At 56.1% G+C, this 13558-nt stretch overlaps 8 protein-coding genes across 8 annotated transcripts; 5 read left to right on the plus strand and 3 right to left on the minus strand.

Moving 5' to 3' along the window:
- Positions 1-1563: 1563 nt before the first annotated feature.
- PHYSODRAFT_470699 (hypothetical protein) lies at positions 1564-2004 on the plus strand (the record flags this gene model as incomplete). Its single annotated transcript, XM_009515523.1, has 1 exon — positions 1564-2004. One exon carries the CDS (start codon positions 1564-1566, stop codon positions 2002-2004), a length of 441 nt encoding a protein of 146 aa, XP_009513818.1.
- A 528-nt stretch (positions 2005-2532) lies between these two features.
- PHYSODRAFT_248268 (hypothetical protein) lies at positions 2533-4099 on the plus strand (the record flags this gene model as incomplete). Its single annotated transcript, XM_009515524.1, has 5 exons — positions 2533-2566; positions 2780-3264; positions 3362-3477; positions 3510-3873; positions 3899-4099. The coding sequence occupies 5 exons, from the start codon at positions 2533-2535 to the stop codon at positions 4097-4099; spliced, it is 1200 nt and encodes a 399-aa protein (XP_009513819.1).
- Positions 4100-4234: 135 nt separating this feature from the next.
- PHYSODRAFT_470293 (hypothetical protein) lies at positions 4235-5115 on the minus strand (the record flags this gene model as incomplete). The annotated part of the gene is made up of 2 exons (XM_009515525.1): positions 4235-4788; positions 4887-5115. 2 exons carry the CDS (start codon positions 5113-5115, stop codon positions 4235-4237), a joined length of 783 nt encoding a protein of 260 aa, XP_009513820.1.
- Positions 5116-6202: 1087 nt separating this feature from the next.
- PHYSODRAFT_248304 (hypothetical protein) lies at positions 6203-7384 on the minus strand (the record flags this gene model as incomplete). The annotated part of the gene is made up of 3 exons (XM_009519765.1): positions 6203-6751; positions 6803-7022; positions 7080-7384. The coding sequence occupies 3 exons, from the start codon at positions 7382-7384 to the stop codon at positions 6203-6205; spliced, it is 1074 nt and encodes a 357-aa protein (XP_009518060.1).
- Positions 7385-7618: 234 nt separating this feature from the next.
- Positions 7619-9077, plus strand: PHYSODRAFT_292869 (hypothetical protein; the record flags this gene model as incomplete). Its single annotated transcript, XM_009515526.1, has 3 exons — positions 7619-8045; positions 8131-8789; positions 8898-9077. The coding sequence occupies 3 exons, from the start codon at positions 7619-7621 to the stop codon at positions 9075-9077; spliced, it is 1266 nt and encodes a 421-aa protein (XP_009513821.1).
- A 185-nt stretch (positions 9078-9262) lies between these two features.
- Positions 9263-10907, minus strand: PHYSODRAFT_471545 (hypothetical protein; the record flags this gene model as incomplete). Its single annotated transcript, XM_009515527.1, has 4 exons — positions 9263-9365; positions 9448-9990; positions 10055-10149; positions 10215-10907. The coding sequence occupies 4 exons, from the start codon at positions 10905-10907 to the stop codon at positions 9263-9265; spliced, it is 1434 nt and encodes a 477-aa protein (XP_009513822.1).
- Positions 10908-11183: 276 nt separating this feature from the next.
- PHYSODRAFT_470988 (hypothetical protein) lies at positions 11184-11924 on the plus strand (the record flags this gene model as incomplete). Its single annotated transcript, XM_009515528.1, has 2 exons — positions 11184-11258; positions 11307-11924. The coding sequence occupies 2 exons, from the start codon at positions 11184-11186 to the stop codon at positions 11922-11924; spliced, it is 693 nt and encodes a 230-aa protein (XP_009513823.1).
- Positions 11925-12494: 570 nt separating this feature from the next.
- On the plus strand, positions 12495-13466 carry PHYSODRAFT_467616 (hypothetical protein; the record flags this gene model as incomplete). Its single annotated transcript, XM_009515529.1, has 1 exon — positions 12495-13466. One exon carries the CDS (start codon positions 12495-12497, stop codon positions 13464-13466), a length of 972 nt encoding a protein of 323 aa, XP_009513824.1.
- Positions 13467-13558: the final 92 nt, after the last annotated feature.

Below are 13558 nucleotides of genomic sequence, written 5' to 3' on the forward strand. Positions count from 1 at the left end.
TTTAATCATCGTTTATCGGGGTTTATGAGCCCCTCAACTTGCAACCGCATCAAAAAGACACTTGTGTTCACTATATGATCAAAGCAAACCCCCATGTAGCAAAGATTTTTAAAAATTGGATCTTCAAGGGAAGCTGCCCACTTTCGCGCGCAGACGCTGTGTGTTTCGCGCCTCCAGTTTTCATTTGAAGATTTACCTGGTCGTGCTCAAGCCGATCAAGCTGAGGCCACCCAGTCCGCGCATGTTGGTACGCCTCTAATATAGATATAATGATGAGGTGCTGCTGGACTGATTTTTGCTTCGTTATGACAGCTCCAGGAGCGTTGCGAGGCTCCGACAGCGATATCACGCCCACGCAGTGGCGGCCAATCCCTGTAAGTTCGTGGCTGGCGTATCATAAGTTGCTTTGTCATTGCTGAGCTGTGCGATCTGTAGGAATATCTTTGGCCGGAATCTGCCCGAAAACGCCTAGCAGCTTCGCGAGAAGCATATCGCAACTTTGTGCAAGCTCGAATCGATCGCCAGCAACATCGTACGTTTGTTCAAAACCCTTATCTGTGTTTGATGTTATCGGCGGGTGTCTTACTTCTACATAATGGTTTTTTGTAGAGATGTGGGCGATGAAGAAGCGGGTCTTCGGGTCCGACGAGGGCGGTGTAATTCTGGGCAGCAGAACGAAGCGTTCGAAAGACTTGAGAGCATCTCCGACTTCGACGACGTCGCTAACAAGTCTCCGGAGTGGACTACTTGTGAAGCACCCTCTGATTGTCGAAGCGGCGACGATGCAAGTTGAGTCTTTAGGGCCACTTCGAGCTGTCGCCAGGGCAAAGTGCTAGCCGCCGCCCATCTGCCATCGCTTCTGGGTAGTTGTGCTCACAAGAGGACTCTTCGGACGCTTCAATCATTGCAATTTGGTCGCCGGCTCCAAGTTCCCAGTCGACCCCAAGGACTCCTCGCTTCCAGTCAACGCCTACGACGCATCGCTCGCAGTCGGCGGCTGGTTCACCGAAGATGCCTCGGTCGTGCCCAACAACGGAGGCTTCGATGATGTCTCGGTCGCAGCACGTGGAGAAGCCTTCGGCGTCATCAAGTAACACGTCTCGTCCGAGTAACGCAGACCATTTCACGTCAGAGGTGGATATTCCGGCTTGGTTCTCTGAAGCCTTTGAATCTGATGGCTACGATTCCGAGGCGCTTGCGATAATCGCATCGCTGCCTAAAATACCAAGGCAATCAGCGGAAGCTATGCAGAAGGGTTCTGGAGAGAGGGCTCAAATCTCCTCTACGACGACAAGCGAGGAATGGACTCCAGAGGCGTGGCCTGCAGACGTGGAATTCCTGACAGACCAGTTCAATCCAAGACGCTGGAGGTTCCCCTTCGTCACTATCGGAGTTCGTGGCGGAGCTGGATGCGGGTGCGAAGCTCGTTGCAACGCCATAAAATGCTTGAACGCAAAGGAGAGCCGCTTCTGCACCGGGAACAACTGCTCATTTGGCGGCGTTTGTGGCAACGCGCTTCGGGAGAGTTCTGCTTTGGTCATTGCGCGTAGCTCGCGATCGGGAATGCGGGGGTTGGTGGCGAAGGAGGCCATCCCTGCGGGCGAGGTTATTGGCGACTACCTCGGCCACATCCAGTTGTTTGGCCCACCGTGCAAGAATGGACCTGTGAATGAAGGCTTTCGCATGCATCTGAAGACGCGCACTACCGGAAACAAGCATGTGGGTATTGACGCCTTGGAATGCGGTGGCAAGTTGCGGCTGATGAATCATGCTTGTGATCCCAGTGCACGCTTCCACGAAGTGCAGACTGGCTCGAAGCTAAGTGTTGTCGCCGTCACGATTCGGGACGTGAAGGCAGGTGAGCAGGTGACCGTTTCATACGGGAACAAACTGTGGTTTGTATGCCGCTGCGGTTGGGAGGGTTGCCAACACCGTGACATCCAGCATCTTCCTGACGTGAAAGTCCGACCAGGGCCTGCCCGACGTCAAAGTGTTGAGGCGTGACGCGTTACGCCTCGGATGGGCAACGTGATGTTCAAGTTGATGTGCAAACCGAAGAGCTGATTCATTCCATATATATGGGGCATAATGAAGTCGAGTCGTTTGCTTTCATAGTGGGGTCAAGTTGTTTGCATCTCCAAATTGATCTTGCTCCAAGAGCATCGTTACTGAAGCTTCATTTTTCAATCTTCCGGAATCGCGCTACTCGGACGACGGAGCTGTGGTCGCCATGGCAGCGGTACAGTTCGACGGTTGCACATTTTGAAGCTGACGAACGCCTTACGACTTTATTCATTGTTGACTTTGCCGTGCAGCGTGGACGTCGAGCTGGGTACATCAACTACTCTATCGACGAGCAGATGCTCTTGTGCACCATTGTGGACAGAGTCCTGCCTCTCGGGCGCAACATGTGGGAACGAGTCGCTGTTCAATACAACGCGAGCCGAAACCGAAACGCGCCAGAGCGCGACTTCGAATCCCTGCGCCGCAAGTTCAGAAAAATGTACGCCAAGCCCAAGCCGACGGGGCGAAATGGCGAGATACTCGCTCGCCTCAGGCCTATCGCGTATGCTCAAGAAATCCAATATCGGATCGAATCTTCGGGGGGGGGGGGGGGGGGGGGGGGGGGGGGGCGTTCACACCTCACACGACGGTCTGGATGAAGGGGAAGATGATGATCACCTGCTCCAACTGGTAGACCAGGTTACCGGTGAGTCTGTCTTAGCATGAAGCGCTACATCTCCTCGTTGTGCTTTGCTAACTGCTAATGCTGCTGCAGGTGGGCAAGTCGCTGATGCTGAGACGAACGGAGAAGTTGCTGAGGACGACGACCGTGAGGAGGCCGACCAAAATGACGCAGCGGTAGATCAAGCATTCCGCAGGGAGAGCGGTGACGGGCGTGCTCCATCTGGGGAGAGTCAAGTGTGGACGAATCGCAACGGAGACGATGAAATCAGCCAATACGCCCAGCGAACTCCGCCCCCATCGCCTCCTGTTGTTGCACAAGGCACGATTATGGCCAGCAATGGCCCTATCGACGCGGCTTTTGGAGCGGATCTCGACTTCCCCCCTCTTTCGTCTGGTGAGGACGCTAATGCAGATACCCCAGCCGTTAGCGCCAATATCGACCCGCAAGACAACCGAACCCGATCATCTCGCGAGGCTGCGGGAGCTAGTGGCGATGTGGCGTTGGTTGCTGAGGAAGAAGCCACCCCCGACACCCAACGTACCCCCCAAGTCGCACAACGACGTGCTAGCGCCCGCGTCAGTCCAGGTGCCTCGAGACGCCCGTCAACCAGGGCGGGAACTGGCGACACAAGTACATCGGCGGTCTCTGCCAGTAATACACCAGCAACACCAGCTTCATCCCGAGGTCGCCCACGAGGTAGTCGACGCCAACCGCTGGACACCGTCGCTTCCCCAGACGGCCCCGTTCTACTTCGAGATCCTGGACGTGCCCAAGATGATACGCATGAGGTGGCAGAAAACCCAAACCTTAGTATCACCAGTAATCGCCTCGGCGGACGCGACATGCGTGTGCTGCGTGACTACTTCAACACCATGACTCAGGGCCTCATGACTTCAGACGGGACACCCTCTCCTTCGGAGAGCAACAGAACCGACGGGTCCACCAGCAACGCTTCCTACGCTGGGAACAAGCGAATCAGTTCCAAAAAGCGGCGCGACCAAATGCAGCAGGAAATTGACTACCTGGAGAAGAAGCGGTCGGCGTCAGGAGCGGAGATGACGCAGATGCTTGTCTTTTTCCAACAAGACAGCGAGCGAAAGGCTGAAGCTGCAGAGACTCGCAGGCGCGCAGAGCGCGAGGAGCGTTTGACAGCTGAAAAGGCCGAGCGAGATGAACGCGAACAAGTGCGTCGAGCGGATGCTGAAGCAGCCGAGAAGAAACGCCGAATCGAGCGCGAAGAGCATGAACGTGTTCGGCGTGCTGATGCTGCTGTACTCGAAGCTCGACGCCAGGAGGAACTGCGAGAAGCTCGAGAGGCCCGAGAGGAGCTACGACGCATCGAAGCAGTTCGAGATGCCAGGTTCGAGCAAGAACGGGAGGAGAACAGACGTCGCTACGAAGAACGTCTAGCTCACGATCGTGAGGAAGCTCGACAGCGCCACGACCAAATGATGCTGTTCCTGGCGAAGATGGGGGGGGGGGAGTAAGAGCGGCTTGGGGTGCATTACTTGTAGCAGATCGATTGAAGCGTAGCAAACAATACATTTATGCATTATCTTCTCTCCAGTGCACAAACGTAGTTCGAATCTGGCTTATCTCAAGAGTTCGCACCCTGTAGTTCAACAGGCGAAACAAATTGTCGAGCCTCTGCTTACGCTTGCCTACATCGTAAGGTAGCGGGTGCAACAAGCGATGGTATACTTTCTCGATAGATCCCATGCCCCACTCAGCATCTTGGCGCACTGAGGTGATAGCAGCAGACATGCGTTGTGCTGCGGGACGCACGGACGGAACAAGCCTCCCCAAATCTCCCTCTTTCAGCGGCGTTAAGATTCTCCCGATCATGTCGTCGCCACACGGGAAAGCGCTGTCCGAGACGACACCATAACGAGGGTCGGGATTCAACTCGGCATCCAGGAGTTTCTGGCGAAACTGGAGGCTGGTGTCAGAGTCGTTCCAACTCCCTGGGCAGTTATGTTTGCACCACACGATCAAACCGTCCGCCCCGAAGCACAGCGTGCCCGTCACGAAAACCGCATGCAGCCAACCGTTGTAATGCGCATTTTGAAAGTCTGGGTGTGTGTGTGTGGGGGGGGGGGCTCAAGAACCTAGCACCATAACCACAATACAGAGCATCCTATCTCGCGTTAGTTACTGGCCGATTCATACTCGCTCTCAAACAAGCAAAACCAAATACGTACGCGATAATTCTTCCCATCGAGAAAGCCCCACGTAAACGGCATCAGGGGTTCCCGAGCTGCAGTAAGTCGAGCTAATGCCTTCTGGCGGGCCAAAGTAGGCCACACAATTCTTGCTGGGGAAAACCCTGCTAGAGCCCGCCCCATAGCATCCTCAGCGGCATTCAGAACACGACTGAGAGTAGCATGAGGGACTCCGAAGTACCCGCACAGCGTTTTGTACGCCATCGAGTCCACGTAGAAGGCCATTAAGACACCCAGCACCTGGTGGTGGTTCTGAAGCTTTCTTACCTCCCTCCTTTGGGGCTGTATCCCGGGATATCGTAGAACATGCTGAATCGCTCTAGCAGGCGCATGAACGAACGCCTACGACACATAGCAACCAATACAAAAGGTTAGGCCTAGAGCGCTAAATACGATCACAAGATAGCGTACCGGCAGAGGCTGGTGATCGTTATGAAATTCTTATCGCTGCCGAACCACCAGATATACATCCAGGGGGCTAGCCGCGGAGCTGGTAGACAGGAAGTGGTCACGTAGTGTCGGATACGGACCATGCGAGCGTGTTCGGCGCGTTTCCTCTCCTCACCAAGAGATCTTTGACAGCATCCAGCATTCGCTGACGGGTCTCAGACATCATGCATAACAACACCAGCTGCCTGGGGTCAGTCATGTGGACGCGGTGTCGGCGCACAGGGAGGCGTCGACGTTCTGCCGGGTGTGCGGAAGGGGGGGGGGAATCCTGGAAGTGATTGACGTGTTGCTCAACGAGAGTTCGCGGCTTTTCGTATCGAAAGATATCGAGATTATTTTGTGATATTTGTCCAGATCTAATGTGCCTCATTTCTGTGTCATACAATCTCCCATATAGTTTTAATGAATGGGACACATTGAGACGACCAGACTAACCGTTTACTGCAGGTTTTGGACGTCGGAATTTTGACCGAAAATTTAATGCGGATAAAACTTATAAAACTGTTATTAAAGGGGGCATCAAACCGACCGTGATTAACCCGTTTTATGTAGGTTTTTGGAAGGCGCCCAGTGGAGCGTTGAATAAGACCGTGGCTACATAGCCGGCAAGGCCCAACGCCATGCAGCAAAGGAATCACCTCCGAAAAACGCTTGACTCAACTTCAGTCGTGAAGTTTGGTGTGCCACACACCAAGCTCGATTACCGGAATCAGTAACGGACCACGCACTCACTCGAGGGGAGACCGCCAAGATCAGGCACTCCCTAAGATCAGCCCCCACTACGCTTTTTGATAAAACTTTAGTCCGACACAAATTTACATTTGTGAATTACAATCTTGATCTAAACTGGGTAGTGTTTGCGGATGCCCTGCACGAGGCCGTCAAGGTACTGGCACTTCGGGACAGTGCCGTTGAAGTACCAGGACTTCCACAGGTACATGTCCAGATACTGGTCCAGGCGCTCCTTGGGGACGCCGCGCATAGCCTTGATGTAGCGCTTCACGCGCACTTCCCACGCCCCTTCAATGCGGTTCGTATGGGCCCCCGTCTTGGGGTCCACGAAGAACTTGTCGTGGTTGACCCACTTGTGGGTGTAGTTCTTGCCCTTTAGCCACTTGTTGTTCTCCAACGTATGCTTACCGTTGACAGAAACATACGAGGAGAACTGGTCGGAGATGATGGTCGACCCGGCCATGATATGCTTGCCGATGAGAGGAGACAGCGTCTTCTTTTTGCGGTCGGGGCCGGTGACGATGCCGAACCACCGCCCCGTGGCCCGATCGACACCGCCGAAGAGCCAGTAGTCCTCGTGCTGCTTGCTGCGCCCGAACTTGGACTTCTTCTTTAGGCTCGTCTCGTCGATCTCGACGGTGTGGCCCACGCCGCCGATCTGTATAAAAACATATGCCACATATTGTAGTCGAATATTAGGTGTACATACCATCATGCTGTACTGCAGCATCTCGGCGGAGCAGATGTCGCGGCAGAAGCCGTACCAGTCGATCGCCGTGACGTCAGAGATGCCCAGGAACTGCTCCGCGGTTCCGACGGGGATGTCCGACGCCCAGAAGAACATCAGGCGCAGCACAGTGCGGTACGCTAGCTTGGTGCCGTCGAAGAAGGAGCCTTTCTTCAGGCTGAGCTCCTTGTCCGGGTGGCCGCTACGGCGGCATCGTCAGCGGCGGTCCTCGTCCTCCGTGCCGCGTTTGTAGAGGCACAGGTTCATGGGATAGTCGCAGTACTCGCATGTCTTAGAGGAGGCGAGGAGGCCGTAACGCATTAGGAAGCTCACGGCGGTGTCCTCGCTCGTGGTCGCCGCCATTATGTTGTCGAACGTGAACGGGGACACCGCCGGATCCGCCACCGCGTACGCGTACGGCGAGTTGTACACGACGGGCTCCTTGGGCGCGGTGTTGGGCGGCGCTCTGGATGCGCGCACGCGCTCCGACCGTGATGCGCGCTTGCGTGGCGCGCGTGCAGAGCGCGGAGTCGTCTTCGAGGATGATTTCTTGGCTGGGGCCATGGTGCGTTGCGTGTCTTGGGGCGGGGGCTCTTTTTCGAAAGTGATAGTGTTTGTGTTGTGGCGGCATCGCCGTGGGCGCGAATAGTGGGGGCGCTCCTCGGGTTCACACGAGTACGCGCGCAACGCAAACTGATACATGGGTGCACTTAATATGTAATTTGTGTCGGACTAAAGTTTTGTCAAAAAGCGTAGTGGGGGCTGATCTTAGGGAGTGCCCAAGATCAGACGAGCGCCATGGCGGAGCACGAGGAGCTGGAGGTGGGCGACGACGGCGGCCGCGTGCTGAGCATCCAGTCGCACGTGGTGCAGGGCTACGTGGGCAACAAGAGCGCCGTGTTCCCGCTGCAGCTCCTGGGCATGGACGTGGACCCCATCAACAGCGTGCAGTTCTCCAACCACACGGGGTACGCCAAGTTCACGGGCCGCCGCCTCACGGGCGACGAGCTGCACGAGCTGCTGGACGGCATGGAGATCAACGACCTGCTGCGGGACGCACACACGCACCTGCTCACGGGCTACATCGGGTCCATCTCGCTGCTGGACGCCATCGTGCGCGTCTACGAGCGGCTGCGAGCTGCGCAGACCCACCCGGAGCGCCTGGTGTACGTGTGCGACCCGGTGATGGGCGATCTGGGCAAGCTCTACGTGCCTATGGAGCTGGGTACGTATTATACGCGGAGAGTATTGAGAGGGGGTGGGGTGATGCTTACTGGAGATCTTTTCGGATGTTGTTGCTGCTGTTGAAGTGGACTTGTACCGATCCAAGGTGCTGCCGATTTGCGACGTCTTGACGCCGAACCAGTACGAGTGCGAGCTGCTGGCGGAGATGGAGCTGCGCACGGTGAAGGACGCCATGCGTGCCTGCAAGAAGCTCCACACGCTCGGACCGAAGGTCGTGGTGATCAGCAGCTTCCAGGAAGCCTCGGAGGGTGAGACGCCGAAGGAGCTGGTGGTCATTGGCAGCAAGGTGATTGCTGGCATTGAAGGAGGTGAGCCTCGCTGTGAACAGTACGAAGTGCGCTTCCCGTGGATTGACAGCTACTACACCGGAACGGGGGATCTGTTCGCGGCGCTGCTGCTCGCTTGGCTCTACCGCTTCCCGAACGACTTCAAGCGTGCGCTGGAGAACGTAATTTCGACAATTCAGGACGTGCTCCGCATCACCCTGAAACTTGGTGGGAAGGACTGCGACCTGAAACTCATCCAGAGTCGCCACGTGATTACCAACCCCACCGTTCGATACGTTGCCAAGCCACTCTCGGTGCCGGTGTTGTCCGTGTTGGTGGACTTGAATATTCTACTTGGAACCACTAGCGACGGCAACGCTGGGGACGTCCCGGCAGACGCTGCTATCAAGCGCCGTGACCTCCTCGATGCCCTCGCGACACTCGTGGGCGCTGGAAACGTTCGTATCGTCACCAACTACTCGGTACCGTCGACGCAGGCGCTGCTTGAGCAAGTTGCCCAGAATGGAGCGTCGTTTAACGTCGTTGCATCGGTGGATGTCGCGAAGGCGCTTCCTGCAGATGGTCGAATCGAAACGCGAAACTGCGAGACGCTACTTGTGTCTGAATCGGCTACTCTCGTGGACTTGGCGTCTCGCGCTCTGTATCAGGTGGTCCCATCGGCTGCATCCGACGAAGCGGTGACGAGCTACATCAAGGAGCATAACGCGCAATGCCTGCTTGCGTAATAGCTTGGTTGCGGTTAGATGAGCAATAGATAGAGCTTCTTTATTCTGGCCTTCATTTGCTTGTGTGGGATGGATGAACTAGTTGCATTTCCAGTCACATGTGACCAACGTGTTAAAATGAGGAGGCGTCAAACGACACGATACCAATTGATGCGTTTGTTTTGTGGCACAACGAGGCACCGAGCTCACGGGTGCGCCGTCACCCGAGCTGCAATGGTTGCATGCGTCGATGCCAACGCCCGCGTCCATCGGTCTAATGCGTCATACATCTTGCTAGCATCACGCGCCCTGATAACAGCAGCGCAGAAAAAGTTATTGTGAGAAAAGATACTCGAGAGCAAGTGATAGTTGGGTAGGTAACAAAACGTACTTTTGCCGCGTTTGGAGCACAAGTAGCCCCCTACTTTGATCGATCTTGGCGTCCAGCTCGAGGTTTTGAATCAGTGCCACGGCGATATCTTCAACGTCTTCCGTGGCAATGTTCATGCTCTTCGACAGGCTTTCAATGCGGATCGCCTGGTACGGGCGCACGATCTTCTTCATAACTTGGCAGCGAATGTTGCGCAGCAGTGGGTTCAGGTACCTCTTCATAATGGGATCACTCAGCAACTTGTACTTCGGATTCTTCAGGATCTTTTCGAACTGCACAATGTCGTTGGTCTCGTAGGCGCCACGCAGCAGCAGCATCGCGCCAATCTCGTCCACGTCCTGGTACACCTTCGCCTCTCGTGAATCGAATGGGTTGATATCTGAGCTCGCCAGCATGTTGGCCAGGACGACATACTTGAGGCACTGCGTGGCCCGCGAGTTGCCTGCCTCCTGATAGTTGCGGAAGCTCTCAAAGAACTCGTTGTAGGCCAGCATCCACTCCTTTTCCTCCAAGTACATCTTGCCACCCTCCTCACGGATCACACTGCAGCATCAAATAAACAGAGTTAGATACTGTTCACAAAGCGCTGAGCTACAGCAGTTCGCACCCCATGATTCGCGGGTCAGCAACGGCAGCGTCCAAGTCGAGAGTCTTCGGGTAGATGACGCGCATCTTGGCGCTGTTCTTGGTGGCGACACACAGCTACAAAACAAGACAGCAACAGTGAGCTCCTCATCATAATCTACACACTTCTGACCCTTCATTACCTGGATCTCCAGAGCGTAGACGTCCAGCAGCGACGTGGCCTTCGAGTGGTCCTGCACGCCGTCGGGCGTCTGGCAGTACTCGTAGAGCTGGTTCAGCAGCTTCTGCAGCAGGTCGAACTCGTGCATGTCCAGGTAGAGCTTGCCCAGCTTGACGTTCATGCTGAACCAGAGGCGGTCGTTGTTGACGTCCTTGAGCTTGTCCAGCGTCAGTTCGTACATCTTGGACGTGTACTTGGCGGCGCTGTCCGTCTCGCCCTCCTTGCCCGTGGCGCCCGAGACCACGTCCAGGATGGACGAGATGGAGTCCGTGCTCTCGTTGCGCGTCACGAAGGCCAAGTGCTCCAGCATCTGCTCGTAGTGGCGCAGCATCTCGTCCCACTGGCACCGGCTCACGCAGATCTTGACCACGTGCTCCAGCGCCTGGAAGCTCCACTTGCGCTCCTCCAGCGGCGTCGTCTCGCGCTCCAGCGCCACCACGCGCTGGAAGAACTCGAGCGCCTGCGTCAGGTCGCCGCGCTGGCGGAAGTCCTCGGCCTCGTAAAACGTGTTCTCCAGCGCGATCTGCGCCTCGCGCGCGGCGCTGCGCTGCTTGGCGGCCTCGTCGTCCTCGCCGTCGGCCGCCGAGCCCTGCTCGTCGCTGTCGAACTGCTCGTCGCTGTCGTACTCGTACTCGTACTCCTCCGAGTCCGACATCCTTGTTGCTGTCACTTGGCGATGGATACGGAGAAACTGCGTTCAAAAAGTGACGCCTGCAGACTGAGGCTAGGATTGACGTAATTACAGTAGGGTTATTGAGGCTAGAAATGTAGTTCAGCACAGCTGAAATAGGATATCTGATTCTGAGACCACAGAAGTAACTGCATCTATTTCTGTACTACGTTTGTCTTAATATTGCTATTTATTCGTATTGTTGTGTTTTATTTTCGAGTGCCGTCGTCAGTTGTCAAGAAGCATCAAGAGACGGCAACGATGCTGGAGCAGTTGAAGGCCAAGTCGACGCAGGCGGCGGCGATGGCGCTGGACACGGCCGGATCGCTCAAGGACGTGGCGCAGAAGTCGACCATCGCCAGCTCGCTCAAGGACGCGACGCAGAAGGGGTCAGCGGCGCTGCAGGCCAAAGCAGGCGCGCTGAACATCAAGGTGCCGGCGGTGGTGAAGCCCTCGGGCTCGTCCTCGTCGCTGTCAAGCGGCGCTGACACGGCCAATGAGAGCGACTTGGAGGGAGGCAAATCGCCCGGCAACGCCAACCAGGAGAAGGAGGGGCTGCTGAACGAGCTGGGGCAGGAGTGCGGTCTCACCAAGCGCCAGCGGCTCTACGGGGCCATCGGCTGCTACCTGTTCGGCGCCCTCTGCGGCTTCCTGTCGACGTTGATGATGTGGGGAGGCCCCAAGCACCTCAAGCAGTTCGCCTTCTTCTACACGCTGGGCAGCCTCTGCAGCATCGGCAGCTCGCTGTTTCTAATTGGCCCCATGAGGCAGCTCAAGGTCATGTGCATGCCCGTGCGGCGCGTGGCCTGTTGCATCTGGATGGGTGCCATGGTCACGACGCTCATCATTGCATTCGGCTTCCCGAAGGCCGGGCCGCTTGTGCTGCTGCTTGTGATTATTCAATACGCGGCGATGCTGTGGTACGGCGCATCCTTCATCCCGTACGGCCGAGCCATCCTACGGAAGGGCTGCTCGAAGGCGGCCAGCTACGTCTCCAGCTAAGACGACTGGCGGATACCCTCGCGAGAACTTATTTTATATAATGGCATCATTGTATGCATTGAAGCATTGGTGTTGCTGGTTGAAGAGGGGGATCTTTCATCATCGTGGTGAATCTCGCGCGGCATGTACGATATACCATGGCACATGCACCGGATGCTGGATCATGGATGGCACTGTGGACTCGCTGACGAACTTTCCTAAATGTGGCTCTCCAAGCAGAGATGGCTGCACAGAAGATCGCTATAAACATCTTCAAACGGCAAGCCTAAAAATACACTCAAGGATACTTCCGCTGACAAGCATTTCACTCGGCAGTAATAGCTCAAGCACCTTCGACTCGATTTGAGCGGTGCTGATCGTTTGGCGGCTGGAATCAACCCGAGCCCGATGCTGTAATATGAGCACGTGGTTCTCCAAGCCTGTCCCATGAGCTCGTACGGCGCCATGTGCTGCTTTTTTAGTCTTGGCAGACCCAAAGCCAGCCAGCTCTGCCTGCTGGCGCTCAAATGCCTTCTCGTTTTGTTTCGAAAAAGGCGCGCAGCCAAACATCCCGTACCGTGCCGTTGTGCAATGCGCCGTCTTGCGAGCGCCAACGAAATGGCATCTCCGTTCGATCTTCACCTTCTCGACATCTACGCGGGCCGCGCACCTGACGGCCTCGCGTTCTTTGAAGGCCATGGCTACTTCGACGTCAGCGACAATGCCAACACCGTTCAAATGTTCCGCGAGAACGTGGGCCTGGACGAGTTTTGGGATGACCGCGAAGACTTCGACACCTTCGACCCGATCCAGAGAGCTACCGTGTACCCGTTCGGCACGCAGAGCAAAGTGCCAAGCAGCCGCATGCGAAGTGAAATGCATCGCACCGACTCGGGGCGATTCACACTGCTGGATGAAGACGGGAACCCCGTGACCGAGGACGATCTGTTGGAGATGGAGCGAGAAGACCGTCTGAAGGTGAAAAGTTTGGAGCTCGATGACGACGACGTGGCTGAGCTCGAGAAAGAACTGGTCTGCATGAACCAAGCGATTGAGGTAATCCGGGTGGAGAAGTACCGATTCCAGCGAGTTCTCTACCGAGCGCTCTACCAAGAAAACTCCGATGGCAGCCCAACACCAGATGAAGAGGACATTGACCCCAAGATCATTGATCTCCCGCCCATTCCGCCTCCGGTGGCGCTTCTAGATCTGCCTCCGTACAGCGGCAACTTGTTTGTGCTACGCGAGTCGATTGCGCTGCTCCGACGCAGTTGGAGCAAGCGCTGGTGCACGCTGGACTTCCAGGCCTTCATCGTTCGAATGTACAAGCGCAGCTACTGGCGGAGTCCGCGTGGCGAGTTGGATCTGCGCTCGGCTACGAAAGTCGAGATGATGGGGCATGGAGGCTTCCGCATCGAGTTCAGGAGCGGCAACATGCTGCTCTTGCGGTCGAGGAACGAACAAGATGCAGCGAGCTGGGTGCAGCTACTGCGCTTCGCCACGCAGATGATGCGCGGCAAAGCCCTGCGCTGCCCAGATATCTCCCGACTCACCTACAGCTAAAGATATGGAGAGAGAGGAGGCTGCAGTAGTAGATTTTGTATTTGTAAAACTTCCGTTGTAAGTTGGCTGCCTGACTCGCGCTACTCGTGCAC

The sequence above is a fragment of the Phytophthora sojae genome (assembly GCF_000149755.1).
Source record: "Phytophthora sojae unplaced genomic scaffold PHYSOscaffold_1, whole genome shotgun sequence".
NCBI classification, from domain to species: domain Eukaryota; phylum Oomycota; class Peronosporomycetes; order Peronosporales; family Peronosporaceae; genus Phytophthora; species Phytophthora sojae.